At 34.6% G+C, this 25,081-nt stretch overlaps 1 protein-coding gene across 2 annotated transcripts; it reads left to right on the forward strand.

The window, feature by feature from the left end:
- Nucleotides 1–1,776: 1,776 nt before the first annotated feature.
- LOC131167795 (folylpolyglutamate synthase) lies at nucleotides 1,777–16,515 on the forward strand. Of its 2 annotated transcripts, XM_058126682.1 has the most exons (17): nucleotides 1,777–1,968; nucleotides 2,765–2,927; nucleotides 6,131–6,342; nucleotides 8,755–8,820; nucleotides 9,064–9,173; nucleotides 9,794–9,854; nucleotides 10,018–10,101; nucleotides 11,345–11,401; nucleotides 11,525–11,585; nucleotides 11,839–11,885; nucleotides 12,042–12,119; nucleotides 12,825–12,983; nucleotides 13,351–13,686; nucleotides 13,801–13,879; nucleotides 14,495–14,650; nucleotides 15,527–15,720; nucleotides 16,169–16,515. In XM_058126682.1, exons 2-17 carry the CDS (start codon nucleotides 2,780–2,782, stop codon nucleotides 16,229–16,231), a joined length of 1,911 nt encoding a protein of 636 aa, XP_057982665.1. In that variant the 5' UTR covers nucleotides 1,777–1,968; nucleotides 2,765–2,779; the 3' UTR covers nucleotides 16,232–16,515. The 2 variants fall into 2 exon arrangements, with proteins under 2 accessions (XP_057982665.1, XP_057982667.1); XM_058126684.1 differs by lacking the exon at nucleotides 12,825–12,983 and having other exon boundaries at nucleotides 1,790–1,968.
- The last annotated feature ends 8,566 nt before the right edge of the window (nucleotides 16,516–25,081 follow it).

A 25,081-nucleotide genomic window follows, 5' to 3' on the forward strand; every position in this document is an offset into this window, starting at 1 on the left:
GTTCGTAGTTTCTTTCTTCAAAGGCCTGACATTTGCCCATATTTATATTTTTTTTTCCTCAAAAACCTTTAGCAAAATCTCTGCCAATTTTTTTTAGAATTCATTCCTCTTGGCTAAAAAAATTGCAAAAAAATTGCAAAAAAATAAAATAAAATGAAAGCGAGTTTTCATTTCGATAATAAAGGGGGTGTTTGGTATTATTACCTTAGAAAAAACATCCTAGTTGAATTAGCCCTCAACTGGAGGGTATCCCACACCAAGAAATCTGCACAAGAGAACTAACCCAGCAGCTTGCAGGCATGATCCACCTTGAAATTCCTGCTTCTGTGGAGGGGTGACTAATTTTGAGGTCTAATTGTTTGTTGAAAACAACTCTTTTTTTTTTTTTTAGAAATTATGAAAATATCAAATTATGTTTTAATTTTTTAACATTTGTGTACCAAATTTGAAAATATTTTTCATTATTTTCAAATTTTTCATATAAATTTTCAAAAGCTAAAACTGAATTTTTATACAAGTTCCTTATTGATTTAAAAAAAAAAAAAATTTATTATGTTCATATCTCATTTCATTTCATCAATCTAACATATAAAGATCCTATAAATTTAAAATAACATATTCTAAAGATGAGTGAAATTTAAGACCCGATTAAGGTATGAAAATTAAATTAAATTTTTTTTATTTTTAAATTTCTAGATAATTACAATTTGTCACATTATATTTCAATTTGTCAAAAATTATATAAAAAAATAGAAAATATCTTTTTGCCATGCCAATTTTCAAGTTTTCTCTTTTTCCTATGCCCATTTTCAAGTTCTCTCTTATTTTCAACTTGAAAACAGGAAAATGCTTTTCTATTTTGACTCTAAAGCCTGCAATCTAGCTTGCAAACATTAATTATTTATCTGGCATTCAAGAACAAAATGAGATAAAAATGATCTTTATATTTTAATACATTTATCACACGACAAATGCAGATTATGCAAGAATGGATTGGAGCATCATTTGTCCTTTGATTTGCCTTTTTACTCGAGTTATTGTAAACTTTGACCAGATGTGCTCGGAATCTTTTTTTTTTTTTTTTTTCGATCTGGTTTGTCTCCTCGTAAACTCGCTCCTCACTTTTGTTTAAATATAAATAAATACCCACTTTGATGGGGATTTGTAGCATGATGAAATTGAAGAATCTCAACAATTCTACGGAGGAGAGATTAGAAAAATAGATTTAGATCGCTTCAACCCGTCATGTTTGAAATATGAGGGATTCTCTAATTTATGTTGAATTCCTCCTAATTTGAATGATGCAATTTTTTAAATTCTAAGTAAGGTGAAAATACCTTTGCTTAAGAAATTCTATTTTGGTTGTAAATAGAATTTAAACTTATCTAAATTTATCCTAATTCAAACTTAAGAATCAAAATTCATACGGTCAAATGTAGCATGAATAATTTTTAAAGTATAAAAATAAACATATGCATCTTGAAAATTCTATTAGAATCTATAATTTTGATTTAATATTTGTAACGGACCCACGGGAACTAGTATTATTGAAGTACAAAGTATTATTTATAATAGTACCATACCTCCAATCATTAAAATCATACTATATAAATAATTTGTCTTATTAGTGAGTTTATCATTTATAATCTCTAATACTATAAATAAGAATCTTTTTTATCTCATTTCCAAAAATTTTAAATTTATCGCTATTAATTATTCCAAAATACTCTTTTAACTAATAACCCTAAAATTGAAGATAACGCATGACGTCAATTTTGGGCGTGTAGCTTTTCTGCTCCGTGGGAGCCCTTACCTGTTACCACAGCCACAAGCGCGGGGACAGGCACCAGAAGCCCGGCAGCGGTAGTACGCAACCGAAGCTTTTCCTTTCCATTAATGAATCCTGAGCCATCTCCTCGAAGCGCAAAACTGTACCAACCCAAGCTGCTGTCCCACAAAACAATTCTGGTAAAAACCATCATCACCGTCCTTCTCTGCTTCCCCACAAAGAATAAAAGATCATCCTTTCCGAGGACTTCCTGTCAGAGTGTTAGAACCTTCGTGTTTATTATTGTTTCTGTTGTTCTGCTGAGACCTGTTAATGGGTTCTCTTTCTCTGTGCTATTGGTTTATGGATTTATCTTCTTCGTGGGTAATGCCTCCAGTTATCCATAGATGGATACCAATGTGCCCGCATATTAACTTTTTTCTGGTGTGGCAAAAGAAGGCTAAAATTGGATTGCCTCTGTTTTCTTCGTTGTTCTAGATTAGGCCGAGGAACCCATTTGAAATGTTATATTTTGTGTATGTTCAGAACTAATATTAAGATGGCCCCGAGAGAGAGAGAAGTTGAGTTATGTAATAAGATATTTACATTTCCTGCGTGTGAACTAAGAACGACTTTTTTATTTATTGGTTCTTGTTTTGATGTTGTAGCAGTTTAACTTCTTAACATTTAGCTGTATTGCGGTGAAATGAGATTTTGGCGGGAAGCGATGAACACGTGCCTGCATTGTAATTGGATGCCTTTGTTGGATTCCCTTGCAATTTTATGCTTCCTCTGTTTTTCTTTTTCTAATGTTTAATTTTTAGGCATATTCATGCTGCTTCTGATATTTTTCAAGAATGCGAGCATGGAACTCAAGGCATTTGGGATTTTGTGGATTTGAACAAAAAGCATTACAAAATTGTACTGAATTTTGTTAAAATCCGAACACAACATATTATTTTTTTAATCTTTGTTGATCACTACTCTGTTCTGCAGGATTGATGTTAACTAATGCTCATTAATACGAATCCTTATCCAAAGCATAAGATATTTCCGGTTCCAGCTATCCACGAGGGAGGACAGAAATTATCTGCTAGAACAACATGGAGTGTTTCATGCTTGCCGGCTTGTGTTGATGTGCGTGGTCTTGCAGGAATCAGTAAGTTCATTTCCCAAGCAAACAGTGGGCACTTTTCTGCATTAGATAAATCAACAACTATAGGAAGTTTGTAAACTCTTAATGGATACAGCTACTCCAAAGGAGTATGTGGTTATAAACCCAGACAATTTTTTAATTTTCTGAATTTACTGCTGGCTGTAATGCTCTCAGCTGTCACATTGACGCCCGTTATCAGTTATTCTGTCCAACATAAATCACAGTTTTTTTTACTTTTTATTCTCACTTTTGTCCCCTCCCCCCATAAATCATTCTCAATATACTATACGGCGAGAGGGGGAAAAGATTATAATGAGGATGACAGTGATACAAAATTTACTATTTTTTAAATACTCACAAGAGATGCATTATTTAACAATTAAAAAAATACTAACTTGTGAGCAAAATATTTTATTTTGATTATATTAGCAATTTGATATTTATGTTCTATATTTTTCAACTTCAACCTTCTTTTCTTTAATAGTTATTGTATATTTATATTATTCATATGTCTTATGTGCCTAATAGATTAATGGAGTGTATGATGTATTTTGTTTTATAACTAATTTAGCACACATAAGAATTTATCACCCATAAGAACAATGGGAAAGTATCAATATGCACATACATGTAATTTTTTTGTCAATGGTGGTTTAAAACAAATGTAAACTTCTTGCCGTTACCAAACAACTTAGTTAGTTAAACTAAAGGATCCAAAATTTACTAAAACTCTTTCTAAAAAGGGTTAAAAGTTTAAAACATGCAAATACACTAATATGCTCAAGGTTGTGCATGCTTGAAAAAAATTCACGATTGTGCACCTGCTTCCCGTTATGTAATATCTGCTACTCCCGCTTCTCATTATACCCGTTATCGTTACGTTATGCTACCCGCTACTGCAATTTAAAACCGTGTTGACACCTAGGTAATGTTTGATTCACTATTTGCAGAATATCTATTCCTAGGAATAGAATGGTTATAATATAGGGAGTTGATAGCTTATGAAAGGAAAAAATGTTGTAATCATAAGCAAATGGCCATGCAAAAAATGCAAAAAGAATTTTCCCTAATTTTAGCATGGGAATGTCTATTCCAGTTATATTCCATGTTTGAAGAAATGACACACACTTTTGCATTGCCATTTGCTCTATGATAACACTTTTTCATTCGTAAGCTATAAGTTCTATACCATGACCATTATTCCTAGGCATAGATACTCTAAGAACCAAATTTAACCTGTAGGTTTGCATTCTATGAATGACATTCTAGTTTATGTTGAATGCTTACTTTAATTTCCTTATGCACAACCAACATTATATAGTCATTTAGGACAGTTCAAACGTGTAATGTTTATTTTAAAATGCCACAAAAGTTTAACATAAAAAAGATTATAAAATGTCAACTTCTATATTGTCCATATTAACTTAAAAATTAACTCAAAATTTAAGATTGCCTTTTTATTTTTGAATCAGTTATATCTCTTTAGTTTATTGTTGGTATCATGTACTAACATTGACTATTCTACTAGTTATATCTGGAGAGTCTTGAAGATCTTCAAAATCTCTCCCAAAATTCAAGTGTTATGTTTCTACTTGTATTTGAACTAACAATAAAATTTTGTTTGAAAGATTACCGCTCAAGTTTAGGGGACTTAAGTGTGAATTGGGCCTAAATTTCGCATGAATTGTCAAATTGCCACAGAATTTCAAAGTGATGATGTTGATTTTTCCACCCATTAGAGAAAGTAATGGTAATTTTTCTTTAAAAAAAAAAAAGTAAGAGGGGATTAAATCTGGCAGCTGCAATGATGCCACGGAACTGCCTAGAAGATTATAGATGTTCAGAATATGTTTGACAGTACTCACGTGATGGAGTAGATTCCAAATCAACAATCATTTCGGGCTTGTTATAGCAACCACAGCCAATGTGTTGTGAAATGTAAACCTTTTCTTGATCTCAGCTTTTTTCACTCTTATTTCTCTTTCCCCTTTCCATTGATATTTAAATTTGGATTGTGGATGACCTAATTAATGTAATTGAAACTTTTTCCTCCTGGATGCTACTTTCCATGTTTCTAATGCTCATTTTTGTCTTTAAAATTTTTTCCTTAGTTGAGTCAAGTAATGAAAGGGGTGGAAAGCAGCGAAAATTTTTTCAGTAACAACCTGTTAATTAAGCAGTTCCAGAGAATTATTGTTGTGACTGATGAGGGAAATACATTGGAAACTGAGGCAGGAGATAGATCCTGAACATTTTCCTTGTGTTGAAAGGACCCAACAAATAGGCATGTGGCTGACAGACTCTTGACAAATGGAAGTAGAAACAGCAACCGGAACAGATGCAGGGTGATTATCTTCACACATTTACCATATCCCCATGCTTGGGAGCATGGATTTGCAGTTGTGTGGATTTGGACAAAATTACACATGCAATTGCATTGAATTTTGTTCAAATCCACACAAGTCGAATTCCAAGGCTTTGAATTCACGATTCCAAACACAGCATATGTATTACTGTCGTTTGCATTTCCACTCATTTTTCAGATACATTTTACCATTAGATTTTGGGCATGTTGAGTGTTCTTTTGTATCTGCATTTTTTCCTTTATTTTCTTAGAAGGGTGAAGCTTTTTCAGTGAGTGAAAGTAGATTACGAATGCTTCAAATTTCTTAAAAGAGGCTATTTCTAAGCATTTTATTTCCCCTTCGCTCAATCTTTTTACATCTGATGAAGCATTCTGGAGACGAGGCAAGATAATTCTCTTGAGGGAAATGCTTACTCTCATTTCTCATAGTGTTTGGCTTCTTTACTTAGCTCAAAATGGGAGACATGAAAGATATTAAGATTTTATTGGAAATTTTCTTGTTTACAAGAAATGACAAATTTTCTTGTTTACAAGAAATGACAAAATTTCTTGTTTCAATCTTGTTGAGCATTATATATGATGCCTGATCATTTGTTTTCCCTGCCTTTCTTCGTTCTCCATTTTTACTTCGAAAAATATGTGTGCTTATTCCTTTTGCTTGCTGAATACAAACTCCTATGCGATATTATTTATTTTAATCTATGTTTAGGTTTGTGTTCATTCTCTTGGCTCCATGTTTTTGGTTAATGATTCAAATTTGCATCTTTCACTCTATTTTGATGCAGGGTACAGATTGCTAACCTTCAACTCTCTAAACTTGTTTGTTGGCTCAATGTTTCAGGTATTAAATATACAAAGACATCATCTCAAATTATGGAAAAAATGGGAAGCAATGTCATCATCAAAGAACACTCACAAGACGAGCCCTTTTCATCTTCATATGAAACTGCCATGGAAGCACTTTCCTCTCTCATCACTTGTCAAAAACGTGGGGATAAACCAGCTACAGATAACAAATATGAAAAGCTGGACAGGATGTTGATTTATCTTAAGGTAATGCTAGTCAAAATGTACCGGTGTATTGTTGATTTGCATATTGTTGTAGCAAATCACAGTGGAAGCATCAAAATTGATTATATCATTTTATTAATTTTTATTGGATTCATGAAGCAGTGGCTTTTCAAAAATAAAAAGTTAAATAGAAAAAGAAAAAAAAATTGAAAATTTTTGTTATGGACTTTAATTCTACTTGTATTTTATTTTGGTTGTGAGAAAATAACTTTTGACTTTGATTTGAAAATAGGCCAATTATCATAACATATATATGGCCATACAAGTATATGTCGCGGGCTCCTTTTGTACATCCTCTTGTTATCTTGGAACTTTCTGTTACATTATTCCATTTAATAGAATGCTTATTTGATGATAGTGATGTCTCATACATTCTTATGACATACATTTGAGTTTCCTAGAGGTATATCTATTTTTTCTATGTTATTTGTCATCTTGTTAAAAGAAAACCTTATGATACTTGATGTGATATACATGAGGAAGCACCAATATTGACACAAAACATGGATACAACATGATACTAAAACAGCATTATGATAATTTCCAAAAATAAAAAATAAATGTGTGTGTGTGTGTGTGTGAGAGAGAGAGAGAGAGAGAGAGAGAGAATATAAGATGGCAGGGATATGCTAATTAATTTATATAGATATGTTTGTATGTATGTTTGTGTGTGTACACATGCTTTTCTTTTTAGATAAAAAATATTGTGTTTATTTTGATTAAAATGAAATATAAGCATCATTCATGTAAAATCATCAACTACACATTTTACAAACTACACTTATACAATCATCAACAACATTCATATTATGAAGTATTGGTCCAACAACCAAAAAAAAACTCAAGGGCATAGCTGATGGTGGGCAATGGGCATGGCTTATCAAGAATATTTTCTTTTGAAGGACTAACAAAGAGTGGCAAACTGGCGATGGCTTTAGAGATGGGGGTAATTCCAGGTGCTGGGAGGTCCAATAGTGCTCTACAAGGTTGACACGATGACACTAGGGCTTCAAAGTCCAACCACTCTAATGTTGATGAATCTCTTGACTTCTGATCTCTCAATTTCCCCTCATTTGTTGTGTTTTGTTAACAGAATTAAAAGGGGCAACAAAAGGCAGCATTTGGTGTTAGAAGTGTTCCAGAGTTGTTCTCGCTGCGCCAAGAAGTGTCAGAAAGTATCTCACCTGTGTCCAATTTTTTTTTTTTTTTTTCAAAAATAGTGAATTTCAGACATGTTTTGCATACGTGTTGGGGAGTGTTACACTTGAGGCTTCCAAAAGTGTCATTGTTTCCTAGGTCTATGCATGGAAAGAATTCACGATTTGTCAACCATTCAGAAAATATATATATTGTCAATGAGCTCACCATTTTTTATATCCACAATGTAAACATAAGGTGGCAGGGCCTTTTAAGGCGTTCCAATTTGCAGCTTCTTGTTTGTGCCCACAATTTTAATAAAATTTAAAAATGCATATATAGTTCCCTCTTTATATCTTTAATGAGACCAGAATGCACTTCAGCGTGCTATGGCTGCTCAATTGGTAGAGTAAGACGTTTTATTCTTTCTCCACTTATGAAAGGTCAAGCTAACACAATAAGCATTGCGACGCAAAGAGTTTCTCTTGGAGAAATAGAAGGAACATGTATCACACGTGCAAAATCTGAAAAAGTACCACACGAATATTCTTCCACTGTAGGTATTCAAGAATCAATATATGAAATTTTAATGAATTTGAAAAAAATTGTATTGAGAAGTAATTTGTATAGAACTTGTGATGCGTCTCTTGGACCAGACTTTCAAAACTAGAAAAGTTAAACTTGGTCCACTCATCAAACCAAAGAGTCTCTTTTGGTCGTGCAAGTGAAACCATTACACTAATTTGAGAAATGTAATTTTTCCACAATGGCATGGGCTGTAATCTTGTTGAATTTTGTTTGTCCTCCTAAAATTTGTTTTAGTGCTTTGGCATTCCCAAAGTGTCTGGATTTCAGAGTTGGTTGCTTTTTGCGAGGTCAAAAACCTTAAGCAGATGAGTACTGGTTGGGTGCAAAATTATATGTTTAAATGAGGTAGCGAATGTGGTTATGCTTTTTTCCCTTCCTGGAACCTGTTGATGTGGTTGCATTTGATAAAAAATTTCTCATAAGAAATTTCTTCTGAATGCTCATTGCTCACTTCTAGTATTTATGATATCTGCCTTTTTAAATATTATGATGTTATTTTGCCTGCTGGAAGAATTTCTAGAGTGGGTAATTATGCGTTTTCTTTCAAAAGCGTGTATATGACTTCTATTAGAAATTTTTATTGCCACAATTCCTTAATGGGAAACATTATTGCTATTTATTTTCTAATTCGAAGTGTAAAGGAGAATGCATGCGTATTGCTTTTTGCAGATATTAGACTTGGAGGAACACATATCTGGGCTCAAAATTATCCATGTTGCTGGAACTAAAGGAAAGGTACACTCCCATTATAACCATTTAAATATTCGAAAGCCGATATAAATATGAAGAGACAGGTGTTTTGTTTGACAGGAGGAAGAATGTGTGCTACATTTCAAAAAGCAAAAAAAGTGGAGTGTCTTAGTTACATAACTAATTTAATTTGTTTATAGAATTTTGATCTTTGGGTTTGCTGGGAATGATGCAATTATTTAAGTGAAAATATTTGAACATGCTTCTTTGATGGAATTCATATTTCAGGGTTCAACATGCACGTTCTGCGAGGCTATATTACGGGAATGTGGTTTTCGAACTGGACTTTTCACGTCCCCTCATCTAATTGATGTGAGAGAGAGATTCCGTATAAATGGGTTAGTTTTCAGAACTCTGAATGCATTCTTTTAGTAAATATTAATTTATCTTAAAAAAAAAAACTTCAAATGCATCACCTTCTATAAACTAAGCTGCAGGGCTGGTCTTTCTCCTTCAACAAAATGTTCTATCACTATGCTTCTGTCTCTCTTTCATTTTGCTTCTTTCACTGTGCATGCCCACATGCATGTTGAGGAGCTCTTATACTATTAGAAAAGTAGTCAGCTAAAGGGAACACAAGAGCATCATGACATGGGATTATCATGCCTCTTTCACTGTGCCGCATGCATGATAATGAACTCTTTTACTCTAAGAAAAATAGTCAGCTGAAGGGAGCAGAAGATCATGATGAAGTCATGAGGGGGGGGAACAAGAACTGACCCCAATATTTGTCTGATTACAGTTCAGTAGTTTTTTAATGCAGTGAATATTCCTGTAGCACTTATTTTTTCAAGAATCTTTTGCTGGTCCACCTGTACACTTCGCACATTCAGGCACCTGCAGACACACGCAAATGTACGAATACATTTGCATTGTAACTAAATGGACTTCTCCTTTTGATTGATTTGAGTGTAGCTGACCAGTTCATTTGATTTTTTTCCTCAAATTGCACATGTAGGTTGGACATTTCGGAAGATATGTTTCTGCATTATTTTTGGGATTGTTGGAACCTACTAAAGGTATTGTTAGGCTTTTCTTTGATAATTTGAAGACATTAATCTTCATTTTCTTTTTCTATAATATTTGTTCTTGCATTAATAGGTCAATTCTGCATATAGGTTTTGAGACTCCAAGAATGTTCTTAAATGAAAATATTCTGATTCTGAAAATATAAATTTTCAGGAAAAGGTGACTGATGACTTGCCAATGCCTCCACTATTCCAGTTCCTCACTGTGTTGGCATTCAAAATATTTATTTCTGAAAAGGTTGGTCGTGCTTTTCTCCTTTAAGATACCAACAAAGCTTATTAGTTCTCTGAAATTCATAATCGGGAACTAGCTAGGTTAATGCAACTTACTGACTTAATGATAAAAATTTTATTTTTGCTTATTCAATTATATGCAGATAAAAAACCTTGAAAATGAAATGGATCCCCTTATATCTTAGCATATGCAAGAAACGGTAATTTCCCTCAGCTCAAGGTGTTAGATTGGAGAAGAATATAGCTTTCCTCAGGGTTGAGTCTATTGGGTGAACTTGTGGTAGTAAAGATTTTGATGAATGAACAGAAGGAATCATCTGTGGTTGCGTTATTGTTGGATGGATTTAATGTTTCACTTAGATGTAATAATTGTAAAAAACTTCCAGTGCCACTGCTTTAGAACTGCAAGCTTATGGTTTAGTAAGAACACTGCCAGAGTCTGACAAGCAGTTTATTTGTGCCTCTTGTATGATCCTTTTTCTTCCCTAGATTATATATTGGTGTTATTTTTGTTATTACTCCCTCTTGAAACATTAGATAGCAGATATTGAAGCATTAACAAGAAAATTTTCAAGCCCAGTGCCTCATATCTAGAAATACTATACTGGATTAATCATAGAAATTCAAGAAACTGTGCATCCCCAATAGGTCGGATAAGACTCCATTTAGTTGACTGTACATTTGATGGGTGAATTATTTTCTAAATCTATGAATTCTGGCATTTCCTTTGCATATTCAATAATGCGAAATGTGCACCAGTGAGGAAGAGTGAGTTAGTTACTGTGGGGAGCAATAGAAGGGGTAGGGATAGACCTAAAATAACTTGGGAGGAGATAGTGAGTAAGGATTTAATATCCCTGAATCTGTCAAAAGAAATGGTCCATGATCGCATAAATTTTGCGGAAAATGATTCATATAGCCGACCCCACCTAGTGTGACTTAAGGCTTGGTTTTGTTGTTGTTATTGTTGTCTCTCGTGTTTCTATGTCAGGCTGCCCGATGAACACGATACATTCTTGAATCCATGTGAGTGTTTTTTCCTTAAAGCAACATACTTGAATGTCTATTAGAACTTCCATTACAGGCAATCAACAGTCTGCCAGATATGGCTTTTTATATTGTTTTGATGCTTAGGATTGGTTATACTTTTTATTTCAAAGTTTTTGATTTCATATTTTTCTTTCACTATTCTTAATTTTTTTGTTTTTTCATAAAACTCTGTCACTGAAAGCAGTTCTCGTCTGTAGGTTGATGTTGCTATTATTGAAGTTGGTCTTGGTGGGAAAACAGATTCAACAAATGTGGTATACACTTATAAATCCCTTCATCTGCTTTTTAAGAGATGTGGCTTTCTCGTTAGCCTTTTTAAAAGGATGATATTTAGTGATTAAGTTATGGTTCTGGAATATGGTAATAAAATCATGCAGATCAAAGAGCCTGTCGTCTGTGGCATTGCTTCTCTGGGGATGGATCATACAGAAACTTTGGGTGTGTTACTCTTCTGAAAATCACATCCTCATTAAGTTTGCTCTGCATTCATTTGTTGGTTGATGCAGCCTTAGTCTAGGTGCTTCATTCATCTGACAACTACAACTTCCACAGAAGCAATTAAAATTATGATACATTTTATGCTTTGTTTTTGTTTCCTCTAATTTTGATTCTAGTTTTGTTCAATGAGATTGTATTAATGCTATATTAAAGAGGTATGCACATCTCAAAATTTTAGCTACTAAATATGCAGGAGATACACTTGAACAAATAGCTATGCACAAAGCTGGAATTTTTAAGGTATAATGCCTTGTGTAAGCGGCTCAAACTAGCATGGATCAATTTTCCTTTAGTAATGAGTTATTTATTGCAATATTTCTGTTTGAATATCCGGATTGGCAGTTTTCATTTTCAAGTAATTTCTGAATTCGATTGATGTCTTGCCTCCTCCTGAAGCCTCAAATTCCTGCACTTACGGTACCCCAACTTTCAGAAGCGATGGATGTTCTTAAGGCAAGAGCCCATGAACTGATGGTAACATCACCTTCCACACTTCTATTTTCCAGGATATTTCAATGTTGTAAATGTCTTTTGAGTTTTGTCATGTACTGGCAATCTGGGGTTTGTGAGTTTATGTGAATACATCTTGCACTAAGAAGACCACCTTCATGTTTTTCCCAATTGAGAGATCAAGTTATTTTGTGTTTTATATTAAGTTCTTATTGTCATCTGAATCTGATACAAAAGCTTCAAGTCTACTGCCAGCATGATGATTTTCTACAATGAAGTACATATTTCTGCTTATAAAAATTTTGATAACATATTAATGCTTAAAGGTTCATGATGCATTGGGACTCTGAAAACTAAACATTCATTTGTGTCCAAGACTATCATTATATGGGAAAACATCATCTATTCAGATTTGATACATTTACTGGTCTAGGTATGCATGATGGTTAATGCATTTGTGCCATGCCCACATGTTCGGCAAATTGTAACTATGGAATCACTAAAACTACTCAATGAAAACCCTTCTATACATTAAAAAAATTGTTAATTATAAATAATTGTGGTCAAGGAAGCACCAAGAATTCCATCAAAATACTTTTGTGCATAAAAATAGTTCATTATAAATGATCTATCATCATGGATTTGTGATAGTGTAAATGCTCTGCTGCATGCAAAAAGTTTTCAATTATTAGTGGCGTCTCCAATTTATATTTTTTTTACCAATTACAGGTTCCTTTGAAAGTAGTGGCACCACTGGACTGTAAGAAGTTGAATGGGCTAAAGCTTAGTTTATCTGGTGATCACCAGTTGATTAATGCTGGTCTAGCTGTTTCCCTTTGTAAAAGTTGGCTTCAGATCACAGGAAACTGGGAGAAGCTTTTTCAAAATGTGGGTTAGATTCCATCGGTCCTTAACATCATTCTTTATGATTTATGTGGAAACTATATATTAATATATTATCATGCCTATCAACTCAATAGCCTCCTGCTGATTGTGGGCGCTAGAAACCTTAATTTGGACCAGAAGAGATTTTCTTGCCCCAAGTTGGGGCATGAATATTCTATTGAAATCTTATTTAAAGGAGAGAGAACCTGTTTTACATTAAAATGTTGATTGGTAGGGATTTAGGAATTTATTCTTCTTCTTTTTCCCAATTGGATTCTTATCTATACGAGTGTCTTTCATTGTTTTTATTTTTAATTTCCTTCTTTTTTTTTAAAAAAAATTGAGTGTGCAATTATGAAAATCAAATCAGGATAACCGGACAGCTGATCTGCCAGGGGCCTTTCTAAGAGGCCTTTCAAGTGCTCGTCTGGCTGGGAGGGGTCAGGTTGTTTGCGATACCTCTCTGAAGACCTACTATTCATCAGAAGTTACTGAAAAACCTTCTGGAGATCTGATCTTTTACTTGGATGGAGCTCATAGTCCTGAGAGCATGGAGGTTTGTGCCAGATGGTTTTCTAATGCGGTGAGAGTAAACACCGATTCTTCACCTTATTTTAATGTACGAATTATGGAAGAATTCTGGGGGAATGGTCATGTTAGACATGGAGAGGAGAGCACTGACAAGTCCAAAATAATATCAAAGCAGGTAAATTGAGGGATGAAATGTTTTAGTTGATAACTTTTTATATTGGTACTACTACCCCCCTCCAAATAACTATCCTTTTTAAAAAATTATTAATTTTCATATTTTACTGTGCAGATACTCTTATTCAATTGCATGGAGGTGAGAGATCCCCAAATTCTGCTCCCAAGACTTGTGAATACATGTGCTTCCTCAGGTATTGCTGCTTAATACACAATTAAATATCCATAGTGTGACTTTTAGATGTAGTTTGAGTACATATGGAACCTTATTATTGATGAAGTACCCAAAGAATTCATATTCATACATATATACATATAGTCGGCTTTTGCTCAGCTTCAGCAAAAATATTCAAAGCAATGTTTAATTATGAGTGAACTGTTTAGTAGCCTGGTTTAACTGCCTTCTGATTTTTCAAGTAGATTCTGTTGATGAGAATTCAAGGTACCAATTACCGGAACTTGAAATTCATTTTTTTTTTTAATTTCTAATGAGGGTGAGAGTGGCTGTAAGTTGGTTGACCAGCTACTCTTTGCACCTTTGTACCCTGCCCATGGCAAGGGTTAAAGCAGGTCACAAGGCTTTGGGGTGGTTCCAAGGTGTCATTTGCACCCAGTGAAACTTGAATCAAGGACCTATGCTTCTCAAGCCATTTATACTGCCTGTGCCCACCATTGGGCTGTCCCCTTGGGGTTAATTCTGTCTATTTAACAACGTGGTTCATAAGAACTTGAATATGTTGCTGGAAACAGCCTCGTTATTGCATGCTTTGATCTTTGATGCCTTCCGGATTTGGTATTAACTGCCTCAGGTACTCATTTCTCAAAAGCGCTTTTTGTCCCAAGTATGTCAACATATAAAAAAGTCACTTCTGGTGCCTCAGTCATTCCTCTGGATATTCGTAGCAGGGACTTATCATGGCAATTTAACCTCCAGAGAATATGGGAGAGGATAATACATGGGAAAGGTGAGCTCTCTCTCTCCTGGTTCCCAGAAGGTTATTGCTTCCAGTCACACTGTTTTCTGAATACTCAACTGCATCATGATTCTTTTGTCAATACTTTCAATTTCAGAGCAATTCTATTACTCTTTAATGAAGAACTTCTTGATACGTCTGCTTTCCATTTTGGTAATATAGTATCATGTTTAATTGCTGTTTGGCACCGAGGAAGAAATTTATTATTTGGTGCCTACTGCTTATACATCCAAAAATAGGAGGATCCTTATTAAATAATTTTTTTGACTTATGAACCAAATATATTGGTGACTAATTTGAGAAAGATTCTGTTAGCTATCTGATTCAGATCATGCTTTATAGCATCACTGAAAAATTTGATCTCCTGGTTTAAGAAACTAGGCATGACCTTGATGTTGGTAAATTTAACATCCTTTATGAGTCTCAGGGTACTGAGATAAAATGTTAAAAAATTAGAAACAGTTGTTAAAAACTGTCGAATTTAGTACAGAAAATTTGTAGAACTTGTGAGCGGGAAAAACTCATTAGCTGTTCTTTCAACTCTTCATTCCAAGCTTTTTGGACATATCCCTGGTTCAGATGCAAACAAGAAATGCACGCTTATGTCATGATAGACAGGTGTTTCACAATATGAGTGCTCTACTAATCCAACTATTTGCTTGGTTGGGTAAAATTGTACTGCATTTTGTAATGAATGTGTTGTGGAAATACGATTGGTGGCAGGGAAGATCATACCTTGAGGAAATGCTCTTTCTAAATATTGACTTCTCATGGCCTTATGTGCATGCATTAGAAATGTTTCTAACAGTGCTGAAGCTTTGAATGCTGGCCTAACCAAATGTTCTGCTTTCTCGATGGCCAAAGCAGATGTTGTATCCGACAAGAATTCCCAAATGGATAACCCAGGGACCCTGCCACCACCTGAATTTATTTATCAAGATGCTTCTCATTGCTGCCCAAAAGAGAACGTTTTGAGTTGCAGTGCTGTAATTCCTTCACTGCCACTGACAATTAAATGGTTGAGAGATTGTGTTAAGGAGAATCCTTCCTTAAAAGTTCAGGTAAGAATAAACACTGATACATTGACATCATTTTGACTTGATAATTCAATATAGAATACAAAATTAGCGTGTGTACTTGAGTGTAGCTTGAAACAGTCTTCCTAGACAAGAGAGACTGGTGAATCTCTTGTATGGAGGCCTACTTGTAGGCAAGATAGAAATGTTACAAGAGCAAATGGAAGGACTCTTAACTGAATTTTATTCCTGTTTTGCTAAGTTTTCTATCTCTGTAAGAGTTAGCTCCCAAGGGTTCAAGCTTTGTGGGTTATGACTTTTCAATTGAGATTAAACTGTAATATTTAAGTGGAGAGGGGTAGAAGGCAGGCCTATTAACCTTCTGAATTAATTAGTCGAGTGCCCAAAAGGTCTCAGACACCATCGTATCTCCAAAAGAAGTTAAAGCTTTGCAGACCCAGTTGATTTATACATGCCTATTGTGGATGTACAGGTTCTGGTGACTGGGTCATTGCATCTGGTCGGAGATGTTTTAAAGCTATTGAGGAAGATATAAATAAAAATGTGATGCAGTCTTGTGCAGAGATTACCCAAAGGCATTCTTTCACTCATTTCCTTCATTGATTTCCTGTTCACATTATTTGGAGCAGCCAAGGTTCCATCATTTCACTTCAAGGCTGGTTATACTAATAATGCTGCTTCTTTCTTCTTCTTTTTTCGTGCAAAATGGCGATTCATTGTGTAATGTGATCTTGTTATATATCATATGACCCTTTTGGGCTGCAACTACCTCTCTTGAGTGTAGATATGGATTTTTTTGATCTCATTTCCAATATTTTTTCCATTGTGTTTGTTGGGGTTTTAGATTGTAATATAAGGGAGAGGGTAAAAGCTTTTTATAGACCTCAGAAGTTCGAAAGAATTGGGATGGGTTTAAGAAGCATTTTTCATCCCACAAATTAAAAGTTGGAATTTGGAGGGAAAAAATGGAGTCAAATAATCAAATGCACTTGGGCATGTGCCTGGATGTGATTAATTAAGACTTCAAATATAAAGTTAATATTTTGGAATTTAATAATGAGATTTCAATCAAGATGACAGTTCATAACTTTTAATTGTTAAAATTAATTGTCATTTGAAAATATAATTTGAAATTCGAATGCAATGTAAGGACTTAATTCTTTGAAGAGTGATGTTTATTTGAGAGGGCTGTCATTTGTAACCCTTCTAGTTTGCAGATAAGAGATTTTAATACCAAGACTTCTAGTTTGCCCTCCTTCCCTCTTATTTCTTTGATAGCCAAATACTCTATTTTCAAAGTTGTGTAGAAATTTTCAGGTTTGTCACTATTAGATTTTTAGTGATTTTGTTACATTCTAGTCAAACTCATTTGAGTGGAGACAAAAACCATCTTAAAAGTTGTGGTTGGTCAAGCTTCAAAATTACAAATAAAAGATGTAGAATATTTTTAGGAAAATAGACTTCTGACTAAGGAAGATGTATCATTTTGGTTTAAGTAGTTGGTGGTTTGCATGTTTAAAAGAAATTTTCTTTACTTATCTTGTCTAGAAATTTAACAAGTAAATCAAAGCGTAGCAAAGGAGGTAAGACTTATAGAAGTTAAGAGTGAAGGACATTGGCTTCTTCTAAAGTTTGGCAAAAAAAGAAAAAATAAATTCTTTAGAGATTTTGAAGATTCCATTGATCTCCTCTAAAGTTTTAAAAATGTCACAGATCTCTCCTAAAATTAGCTAAAAAACACCAACTATTTTTCAAAAGACTTGTCATTTTGTAAAATATAAGAAAAAGTTTGAGTATTTTTAATAAATGTTAGAAGAGTTTATGAAATTCTTAAAATCTCTGGAATTGTCCTTGTGATTTTTAAAATCTTAAAAAAATTTCTATCTTTTTTGTCAAACCTTAGTAAGGTCAATATTTTTTGCCCTAAAAGTTGTTCAATATCCCTTACAAATTTTTTTGGCTAGTCAAACTTGTCAATGGATATTTCATAATTAAAGGAGGCTAAGCTCAATTTCATGAAAACAAAACCCCTAACCCCCATTTTTTTAGAGAGAGAGAGAGAAAGGTATGAGTACTCTTAATTTTTAGTGCCGCTGGCATTAACTATTGTACCATAAAATATAACAATACAACTATACACTATCATAAATATTCTTAACCTAATGATGGGACTGTACTTACAACTTCTATCTTTTGAATTTAAAATTGTCTTAAGATTCTAATCTTAATTAGGTAATGAGCATATGCTCTCATGTGAAAGTTCTAAAATGTCTTCATATAACAATATGACACTACACTTGACTCGAAATATTTTATCACAACCCAAACTCAGAGAGTATAGGAACTGTAAAAAAAGAGATTGGTGTAAGCGAAAAAGGGAGGTTTCCTATGTGAAGGGTTGGAGTCCCCCCCGACCCTTCTAGCCATTTGTGCAAATTTTTTTTCAATTTGAACAGGTTTCAAGTATATAACCTTTATGAATATAAACCATAACCCAATACAATCTTGTGAGCCTATTTAATTGTGAAACATAGTTTTTATTTTTCATTTTTAGTCTTTCATACCAACAAAAAAAAAGTTATTTGTTTAATTATGCAATGCTTTGTACAAAAAATTAAAAAAAAAAAAATGAAAATTTTGACACTATTTACATGTGAATTATTGTTTTATTTTCTATTTTTATTATTTAAATAATTACAAAATGCCATCTTATTTTTAAATTTTCTAAATCTGTATAAAAAAGTTGAAAAACATCTTTCTAAAATTTTCAAAATTTCTAATTCCTTATGTAATTTCTAGAAAATTGAAACAATTGTGAGACATTATATTTTTGGACATGCTCTTTTTGAGTAAGAAATTTAATTGTGGATCATATGGAAAAACATTATTTATTTCTTTCCAAGGAAGATTTTTAAGTTCGAATTTTAGGAAGATGAAAAAAGGACATGAGAAGTGAAATATAATTACCTTGGTTTATGTCGTTTAAACTTGGTATAATTCAATAAATCTATCTGTGTGTGTGTGTGTGTGTGATGGAAGGGGGATGGATGTTTTTTGGAATTTGATAATTCTAATATACATTTTAGGGTCTGTTTGGATAAAAAAATTTATTTGGAAACAAAAGGAAAATGAAGAAACTTATTTTCCATTATATTTTCTGTCTACACTAAACACTATTAAAAGTAAGATATGCTTTTATATAATTAAAAATTATAAAAATTCTATTGTAAATAAGGATCAGATATAGGATGCATAGCGGAATAAAAATGTAACAGGCAAATTAAACTCAACCAGTAAATAAGAAACAACAAGAATAACAATAAGATTTACGTGGTTTGACAAAGCCTACATACACGGAAGCAATGACACAAAAATTTCACTAAGGAAACATCAAAGTACACAATACACTTCACAAATGATCACTCTCTCTGTCAATACACCCCCAGATTGACATATATAACAGTCACTCGGAGGTTTCCCTCCAATTACCCAATCACCCTAACGTTCAAATTCAAAATTCAAAAATCTACTCGTAGCCCAGAAGCACTTGTCGACGAGAACATGGCACTTGTCGATGAGGCACAAAATACCACTCATCGACTAGTTTGGCCATTCGTCGACGACTCCATTTTTCTACTCTTAGTATCTCAGAAACTCTGAGTTTTCCTTGCTTTTGAGATCTGCTCGTCAATAAGCACAGGACACTTGTTGATGAGTCCATGCCTTGTAGCCCCCTTACTTCCTTTGTTTATGAAACTCCAAGTATAAGAGCCACACCTTAAACAACAATCTCCACCTTGGCGATTATATGCCCCTTAGGAGAATCCTAAAAAAAACATGTTTAACTGCTTCACTTTAAATTTGAAAATGCTTGGTTGGATATGTCTCTCTTCTATCACTTGGAGACATGGAGTAAGTCCAAGAAATGCTTGAACTTCTTAAAAGTAACCAATTTCGCCACTATATCCGCTGCATTTTCAGAAGCATGAACCTTCTCCAATATAAGTTCACCTAAAGTAATCAACTCTCGAACCCTATGGAACCTCACATCTATGTATTTAGTTCTAGCATGGTATACCCGATTCTTTGCCAAGTAAGTGACACTTTGATTGTCACAATGTAGCACCACTCCATCTTTCTATAATCCCAGCTCTTTGACTAAACTGGTAAGCCATAGGGCTTCCTTTATAGCTTCGACAACTGTCATATATTTTTGCTTCAATCGTGGACAATGCTACTAGAGATTGAACCATGGATCTCCAACATATAGGTCCTCCTACAAGGGTAAAGACATAACCCGTTGTAGACCTTCTATCATCCATATCTCCTGCATCGTCAGCATCAACAAATCCCATAACTGAAGGACAACTCTATTGCTTGCTGAACATAATGTCATATTCTGATGTACCCCATAAGTATTTGAATATCTATTTAACAGATTCCTGATGCTGTCTTCCTGGATTAGAGAGAAACTTACTCACCACGCTCACAACATGTGTCAAATCTAGCTTCGTACACACCATGACATTCATTAAACTCCCCACAGTGCTAGCATAGGGGACCTTTGACATGTCCCGGATATCCTCATTTGTACTTAGGCAATCTGCAATAGACAACTTAAAATGACTCGCTAGAGGTGTACACACTGGTTTTGCATAAGCCATAGTAAACGTCTCTAACACCTTATGCACATAACTGCCTTAAGATAGCTATAACCTCCCTGCAATTTTGTCTCAGCGAATCTCCATCCCAAGTATTTTCTTGGCTGAACCAAGATCCTTCATGTCAAATTCCTTATGCAAAAGTTCCTTTAACTGATTCACCTCAGTTAAATCTTTTGTAGCTATCAACATATCATTGATGTACAATAACAAGAAAATAAGAGAACCATTATCAAGTTTGTTCACATATACGCAGCAGTCATACTCACACCTTTTGTAGCCAATCTTGATCATGTAAGAATTAAATATTTTATACAATTACCTTGGAGACTGTTTCAACTCGTAGAGAGATTTCTTCAACTTACAAACTAAATTTTCTTTCCTTGGTTCATAAAACCCCTCCGATTGTACCATATAAATTTGTTCCTTTAAGTCACCATGAAGAAACACCGTCTTCACAACCATTTGTTCCAAATTAAGATCATAATGAGCTACCAATCCCAACACAATCCTAATAGAAGTATGTCGAACCACTGGTGAAAATATCTCATCATAATCTATCCCCTTCTTTTGTGAGTATCCTTTTGCCACCAACCTTGCTTTGAATTTCTCTCATTCCTTTTCTGAAATTGCTTCCTTCTTCCTATATACTCATTTACAGCCTATCGATCTCTTTCCATCTGGAAGCTCTACCAAATCCTAAGTTTGATTTTTTATGTAGTGATTCCATCTCTTCAATCATTGTTTCCATCCACCTACCTTTCTCCTGACCGCGCACTGTCTTTTAAAATATAGTTGAATCATTGCAACTGGTAAGAAAAGTATAAGACACTAACTCTTCAAACTTATACCTTAGCAGAGGCCTGATAGTGCGCTTGAATCTCCGTATAGGAAGATCGTCAACTTGCTGGTTTCCCAAGCTAGAGCTCCCTGCAACCATAGGACCATGATCATTTTCATTTCCTAGAGCTTCCAACTCCACCTGCACAACATGTTCATCACTACCTTAGCTTTCTGGTTCCTATTTCTGTTCATAACACTCTTAAGTACGCTTATACGCATACTAATCACCACCTTGTTTGCCAACAGGTCCCACAGCTTGTACCCCTTTACACCCTTTTGATATCCCAAAAAGATGCAACGACAAGACTTCAGGTCAAACTTAGACCTCTCCTCACTAGACATGTGAACATAGGTTGGACAACCGAACACTTTCAATCCAGAGTAGTCTACTGCACTTCTCATCCATACCTCTTCTGCCACTTTACCCTCTAGTGATGCCCTTGGTGATCGATTTATTAGAAAACAAATCATACTAACTGTCTCAGTCCAGGAGTTCTTCGGTAGCCCTACATTAAGTCTGAGACACTGAGCTCTCTCAGCTAGAGTCTGGTTCATCCTTTCCGCCACACCATTTTGCTAAGGTGTCCTGTGAATAGTAAAGTGTCTCTTAATGCCTTGCTGCTTATAAAAATCCATAAACCGAGAATTAGCATACTTGGTCCCATTATCCGACCTCAAGCATTTGATTCTCTTCCTTGTCCGGTTTTCCACTTTAGCCTTCCAAATCTTGAACTTGGCAAATGTATCAGACTTATGCCGCATAAAGTATACCCAGACTTTCCATGAGTAATCATTAATAAAACTCACATAATACACATATCCACCCTTTGATGCAACTCTAACCGGGCCCCAAACATCAGAATGAACATAATCAATAATACTTTTCGTCTTGTGTGTAGCTGATTTAAATTTTGCCCTGTTTTGTTTTCCAAGAACACAAATCTTGCAAAAGTCCAGCTAACATGATTTCAAACCCTTCAAGAGTTTCTTCTTGTGTAATTCTTTCATGCCATGTTCCCCCATATGCCCAAGACACATATGCCACAAGACAGTCTCATCAGATTCAGCATCTACGGTTGTAGCTCCACCTACAACAGTAGTTCCTTGCAATGTGTAGATATTCCTATCTACCTTTTGCCCTTTCATCACTGCTGGATTTTCTTTCCATACTTTCATAAATCCACCTTCAGACTTGTAATTGAAACAATTACAATCCAAATTCTCAAGTGATATCAAACTTTTCCTCAACTCCGGCATATGTCTTACATTGCTCAAGGTTCTCATAGCACCATCAAACATTTTTATCTTAACACTTTCTATGTCAATGATCTTTCAAGAAACATCATTACCCATAAGAACTAAATCTGAATTCACTAACCTGTAAGTGCTGAACCACTCTTTATTTGGAGTTATGTGGTAAGAATATGTCAAATCAAGTATGCAAGAGTTTGTAAGATTATCCAACCCCGATGAGACTGAAAGAACATCACCATCGCTGCAAACGGAACCTCCTTCTTGAACCACATTTGCTAATTTCGAAATCCCCTCATGCTTTTTAGCATTTCCTTTCTTCCAATCCGGACACTCCGGTACCCCTTTTTACCACATTTATAACACTGGATTTCCTTTTTCTTCTTGGATTGAGTGCGGGATTTCTAACTTGACCCACCTTTGAACTTTCCTTTTCCATGCTCATTATTACCTTTCACCACAAGTCCTTCTCCTTCATCACATATTTTCAGCCTTTGATGAAAATTCAGTAAGACACTTCTTACCTCTTCTAAATCAAGAGTCTATTTTCCCCACGTAAGAGTGGTAACCAGATTTTCATAAGTATGAATCGACGACAAGGAATTCAGCAACATCAACGCCTTATTATCTTCATCAAACTTAACATAAACTCTCATCAAATCACTTATGATTTGATTAAAGGCATTAATATGTTGATCTAAGTTTGATCCTTCAATCATCCTAAGCCAATAAAGACACTGCTTAAGAAAAAGTTTATTATTGAGTGATTTGGACATGTACCAGCTTTCTAATTTTTGCCACATAGCCGCTGGAGAATCCTCTTCCATCACACAATAGAGAACTTCATCGGCCAAATACAAGCGTATTTTAGAAGCGGCCTTTGCTTTCAAATCTCCCCATGTTGCCTCATCCGTTCCTTCAAATTGAACGTCAAGTAAAGCCTTAGCCATTCCTTGTTGCACAAGAATATATTTGACTCTCCTCTGCCACAAACCAAAATTTCCGATTCCATCGAATTTGATAATGTCAAATCTTGCAGAAAATGATCCCGATGCCATGACAACAATCGCTCTAATACCAATTTGTTGTAAATAAGGATCGGATATAGGATGCACAACGGAATAAAAGCGCAACAAGCAAATTAAACTCAACCAGTAAATAAGAAACAACAAGCACAACAACAAGATTTACGTGGTTCAGTAAAGCCTACATCCACGGAAGTAATGACACAAGAATTTCACTAAGGAAATATCAAAGAAGTTTCTTGGGAACTTGAAGAACAGTTAAGACAAAAATACCCGCAATTGTTTCTTGAGGTTCAGTCATAACCAGAGAGGTATAAGTGATTATACAGTATTTCTTTTATAGGTACATGTAATAGTTTAGTTAGTGGGTAGTCTTTTAGTTTTGGGAAAATTTTATTTTATATATGTAATCTCCCAGGACTTGGAATATAACTACGGTATTCCTCCGCCATAAGTGAGGGTAAGTAATAAAGTAAGTAGATTGTTTGTTTTCAAGGGATGATGAATCGTACAAATAGCAAATTTCAAGGATGAAATTTTAAGGAGGGGAGAATGTAGTGACTCGGAGAAACTATGGTATTTAAATAATGAAAGAAGGGGGAAAATGAAATTGTATTTCAATATTTAAACAGGGTCTCGTCGACGAATATAAGGGATTCGTCGACGAGTACACATGAGGGGCTCGTCGACAGGGAGACGTGTCTCGTTGACGAGAAGATACTGAGAGGATAAAGCTCAGTTCTAAATTTTGTCAACAAGGATAAGTATTCGTCGACGAATTTCCTTCTTGACCTCGTCGACGAAGTAAGTAGCTCGTCGATGAAGGCCAATGTATAAATAGCCTAAACTTTATTTTTTAGTTGAAAATTCACGCACAAACCTCTCTTTCTCTCTCCTCTTCGGTTCCGCACCCTTCTTTCTAAGTTTTTGGGTCCGTTCTTCGCCGGATCGACAATCCGAAGCCGCCATGACACTCCTGGGGAAGTTCTCTTCAAGTATGCTGGAGTGGATCGTTGGTGGGGCTAGTTTAGACTCAATCCCAAGTTTAGGGTAAGACCTTTTATTTAGTATTTAACTTTCCTGTAGTTGTAGGAATTGTAATAGTCAAGAAAATACTGAAGTTTTGTTCTGGGAGATGTTGATTTCAGGGTGTTGAACGGGGAACCTTGCGGGTGCAGGACTGGTTTATTTTAGGGGCTTTTCAGGAATTATGTAAGGGGATAAACTAAGCTAATTGTTTTCATGAAAATGTATGTATAATTTTACAGCTTTTAATTTCAAGAAAATAAATATATATTAGCATTATGTTTGGAAAATAATGTTGTAAATGATGATATGATTTAAATATGAGTAACACCCATTTTGTGTGGCATGAGTAAAATTTATTATGGTTTACTGTTTCTGGGAAATGTTTAAATGATACAAATTTTTATACGATATACCGACGTACGGGCCAAGGGTTTTATTATGATATACCGGCGTATGGGCTAAGGGTTTTATTATGATATGTCGGTGTACGGGACGAGCCTTCTATATTATATGTCGGCATATGGGCCAAGAATTTTATCTGATATGTAATACGGCGTATGGGCCGTAATTGAAAAT

This window comes from Malania oleifera, chromosome 11 (assembly GCF_029873635.1).
Source record: "Malania oleifera isolate guangnan ecotype guangnan chromosome 11, ASM2987363v1, whole genome shotgun sequence".
Classification (NCBI taxonomy): Eukaryota; Viridiplantae; Streptophyta; class Magnoliopsida; order Santalales; family Ximeniaceae; genus Malania; species Malania oleifera.

What these genes read in the sequence shown, in the direction of transcription:
- LOC131167795 (XM_058126682.1), top strand. Translation starts at nt 2,780, where the DNA reads ATGCTCATTAATACGAATCCTTATCCAAAGCATAAGATATTTCCGGTT. An exon ending in GCGTGGTCTTGCAGGAATCA is followed by an intron (nt 2,928 to 6,130) that starts GTAAGTTCATTT and finishes TCAATGTTTCAG; the next exon opens with GTATTAAATATACAAAGACA. An exon ending in GAGAGATTCCGTATAAATGG is followed by an intron (nt 9,174 to 9,793) that starts GTTAGTTTTCAG and finishes TTGCACATGTAG; the next exon opens with GTTGGACATTTCGGAAGATA.